This window comes from Verticillium alfalfae, genomic scaffold, assembly GCF_000150825.1.
Source record: "Verticillium alfalfae VaMs.102 supercont1.7 genomic scaffold, whole genome shotgun sequence".
In the NCBI taxonomy this organism is placed as follows: Eukaryota; Fungi; Ascomycota; class Sordariomycetes; order Glomerellales; family Plectosphaerellaceae; genus Verticillium; species Verticillium alfalfae.
The window spans coordinates 1,098,851-1,101,895 of NW_003315032.1; the positions used below are offsets into that span (position 1 = coordinate 1,098,851).

The 3,045-nt window shown below is 54.9% G+C and overlaps 2 protein-coding genes across 2 annotated transcripts; both read right to left on the reverse strand.

The window, feature by feature from the left end:
• Window positions 1-38: 38 nt before the first annotated feature.
• VDBG_06162 (conserved hypothetical protein) lies at window positions 39-1,478 on the reverse strand (the record flags this gene model as incomplete). Its single annotated transcript, XM_003003674.1, has 1 exon — window positions 39-1,478. One exon carries the CDS (start codon window positions 1,476-1,478, stop codon window positions 39-41), a length of 1,440 nt encoding a protein of 479 aa, XP_003003720.1.
• Window positions 1,479-2,087: 609 nt separating this feature from the next.
• On the reverse strand, window positions 2,088-2,821 carry VDBG_06163 (conserved hypothetical protein; the record flags this gene model as incomplete). The annotated part of the gene is made up of 3 exons (XM_003003675.1): window positions 2,088-2,516; window positions 2,570-2,643; window positions 2,698-2,821. 3 exons carry the CDS (start codon window positions 2,819-2,821, stop codon window positions 2,088-2,090), a joined length of 627 nt encoding a protein of 208 aa, XP_003003721.1.
• Between the last annotated feature and the right edge of the window lie 224 nt (window positions 2,822-3,045).

The following is a 3,045-nucleotide window of genomic DNA, read 5'->3' on the forward strand; positions in this document are numbered from 1 at the left end:
TTCGAGCAATCGACACACAATCCTGGCCCAAACGCATATCACGCGGGGTCGAGAGTGCCACCGGCCTCGCGCAGCTCGACCGTTGTGGATTCTTCGGGAACGAGCGTTCTGTAATTTTCAAGTGAGTAATTCATAAAGTTGTATGCTGTGTGCTTGTAGACGTCGCCGTAGAGACGACCGACGAGCCCGCTTAGTAGATCAGCTGAAAGGGTCTCGCGGACGCCGGACATAACGTCGCGACGCGTAGGACGCTCCATATTTTGTGGCATGGACGCATGGAAGGCGTCAATCCAGGGTTCGGCACGTGCGATGACGTTTGGGTTCCGCTGAGGCGGCGAACGAAGGGGAACATGGGCGATTCGTCGTTCGAAGGGGGGATGGCGGGGGCGGGGAGGAACAGAGGCATCGAGTCGTTGTTGTAACATGAAGACTCGCGGTTTGGAATCTGGGTATTTATAATCGATGTTAGGGGGATCTCGATGTGACAGGTCTTCTGCGTTGGCTGGTTTTGGGTTCATGAACAGCGTGTCCTGCCAGTGCCGTCCTGGTTCCCCCATCTCACTCGTTGCTATGTCTGAGGGACCTAGCCCCCCATCTTGTTCATCTTCAGGTTCAAAGCTTTCCCCAAGCCATCGATCTCGACCACAAGCCCTTGCGATTTGTCTAGTCTCCGCGTCATCCACATCGAAGCAGAACTCAGAACGCCACAAAGAAGCGGCAGATCCGTTGGCGCGGCTGATGTCAGTGCCTAAGCAATCTCTTACATTCTGTGACCACTCATGGACAGCCCTGTCTGGCGCATGGAGTTGGCTCAGGAGCGGACTTGCAGCCCAGATGAGGGCACCGAACCGTCGGAGAGTCCTGGGATCGATGCGCTTCTCTCTCCCGGCACCGACGTGCACATGAAAGCCGCACGATTGATTTACACGACATCGAAAGTTCGTCGTTAGGGTAGAGACTGCAAGGCGGATCAGGTCAAAGCTATTCTCGCGGTCGTACATAGCAGGACTTACAAGCTCGACGCCAACCACTCGATAGCCATCCATGTTCTCAAATTCTTTCAGCGTGCTTTCCCCAATGATATTGAACGAGGTATACTCCGTCTTGTTGCATTCTACCTGTCGTTTCTGTATTGAATCTGGAGGATAAAGACTCGTGTCCCAGAGGCGGCATGGAACGCCAGCTCCGGCCAACGTTTCTCGTAAAAGTTCCTTACAATATGACAGAGGGGTACGTTTGTAAAGAGGGACGTCAGCTCGCATAGAGCCTTGCTTGAGGTCTCTGGGAACTCGCAGAAGGGGAGCAAGTTCGTTGGCGATAGTTTCATCTGGATCCGCCTCACCCTCGTAGGCCCAGGCGAGGAAAAACTCTAGCTCGATGCCAAAAGACACGCGCAATGAAGCTGTTGTCGGATTCTCACTTGCTGGGGCGGGATCGTTGGCTGCTCGCACCGTCGTCGACGAGGAAGGTGAGCGCATAGCGAAGAAGGCAAGCGCGGAAAGAGGAGAGAATAGTTGGTGTATGCCTTTCACGATTTTGAGTTGTTCAATTGCCTTGCCTCCATTGAAGGGGCATGCCGGTATTTATGTTGACCTCTTTTGCCAACACGAAGGCCAAGAAAAATGGACAAGCATCATACTGTGTAACAGCAATAGCACCATGTTGCCGCGCATCGACCTTGTGTCAGGGGCACTCGTGGAAAACATCATCTTTGTTCTTTTGTCGTGGCTTTGAACACGAGTTGCGGCGGCTCGGTCCGTCTATGCCCGCATCATGTCACGGACGCATGAATCAAGTCGAACGGCAGGGCGATTTCCTCATTAATTCAAATCAATTCAATTCAATTCGCAAGGGGGGGACGATTGCTTGCCGGCTCGAAGGACATGCGCCAAAACACCTCCAGATCATGGCAGAAAACCGTCCCGTCCCTTCGCAGCGGGATATCATCTCATACATCACCATCTCAAAGTCGTGTTCATAAGGTGACATTGTCTGTCGCAGAAGGCCGCGGCAGCAACAAGGGGCATAAGTCCGGAATGCTCCAATACAGAGAAGCGAAAGAGCGCATCTATTGCAGGCACGTAGATTTAGACCACGTAAGCCAACGCGGCGACAGCGATGGCAGCGGCACCAAACATGGGCGCAGCCGTAGGAGCGGCGAAGCTGTCACCAGTGGTGGTCGTCTCTGAGGCACCGTCGGCGCTGCCAGCCGTGGTAGCAGCGTCGGTGGCGCCAGAGCTAGTCTCCGAGGCAGCGGTGGTAGAGGGCGAGGCCGATGTGGTAGCGGTCGTCGACGCGCTCTTGCCGGCGTTAGCAAAGGCGTTCTGGAGGACGTCGGCGCCGCAGACAGAGTCACGCTGCTCGAGACAGGTCTTCTGCGCGTTGGCGTTGCCAACGGCGGCAGCGTTGCACTCGGAGAAAACGCGGTTGCAAATGTAGGTGGGCAGACTGTCGCTGTAGTACTGGAGGCCGGGTGCAGTACCGTTGCTGCAAAGGCACTCGTACTGAAGTGTTTGCTGGAATCATATAAGTGGACGCAAGAAATGACAGAGGGTGAGTGGTGGCTTACGTAGTCGCAGTTGTTGGTAGGAGCAGGGTTGCAAAGCTCGTCACAGACGTTGCGCTGGCCACTGCACCAGGAAGCTGACGTTTGTTAGTGGATAACAGGACAAGGATGCGACATGCAGTGAAACATACCACGCTCGTTGTCAGAGATGTTGTTGATGTCGTTGAGGTCAGAGGCGCTGTAGACCTTGCGTTGGGCAGAGACAAGAGTGGCGGCGGCCGAGAGGGCCAGGGCGAAAGTGGTGGCGACGCGCATGTTTACGGGTTTTGAGATGGGAAAGTTGTTGGGACCTGAACTGGGCGAGGTAGACGTTGGAAGTAGTAAGCTGTCTCGAAAGGCTACTGCGATAAGACGGGAATCGTGATGCTGTGCGTATGATGCCGTGTAGAGGTAGACAGAGGTGGATTGTGTTTCTGAGGAGGGCGAGGGAGAGGTGTGAGGCAGAGGGGACGGGGGTCACGATGTTTATGAAGCAGCGG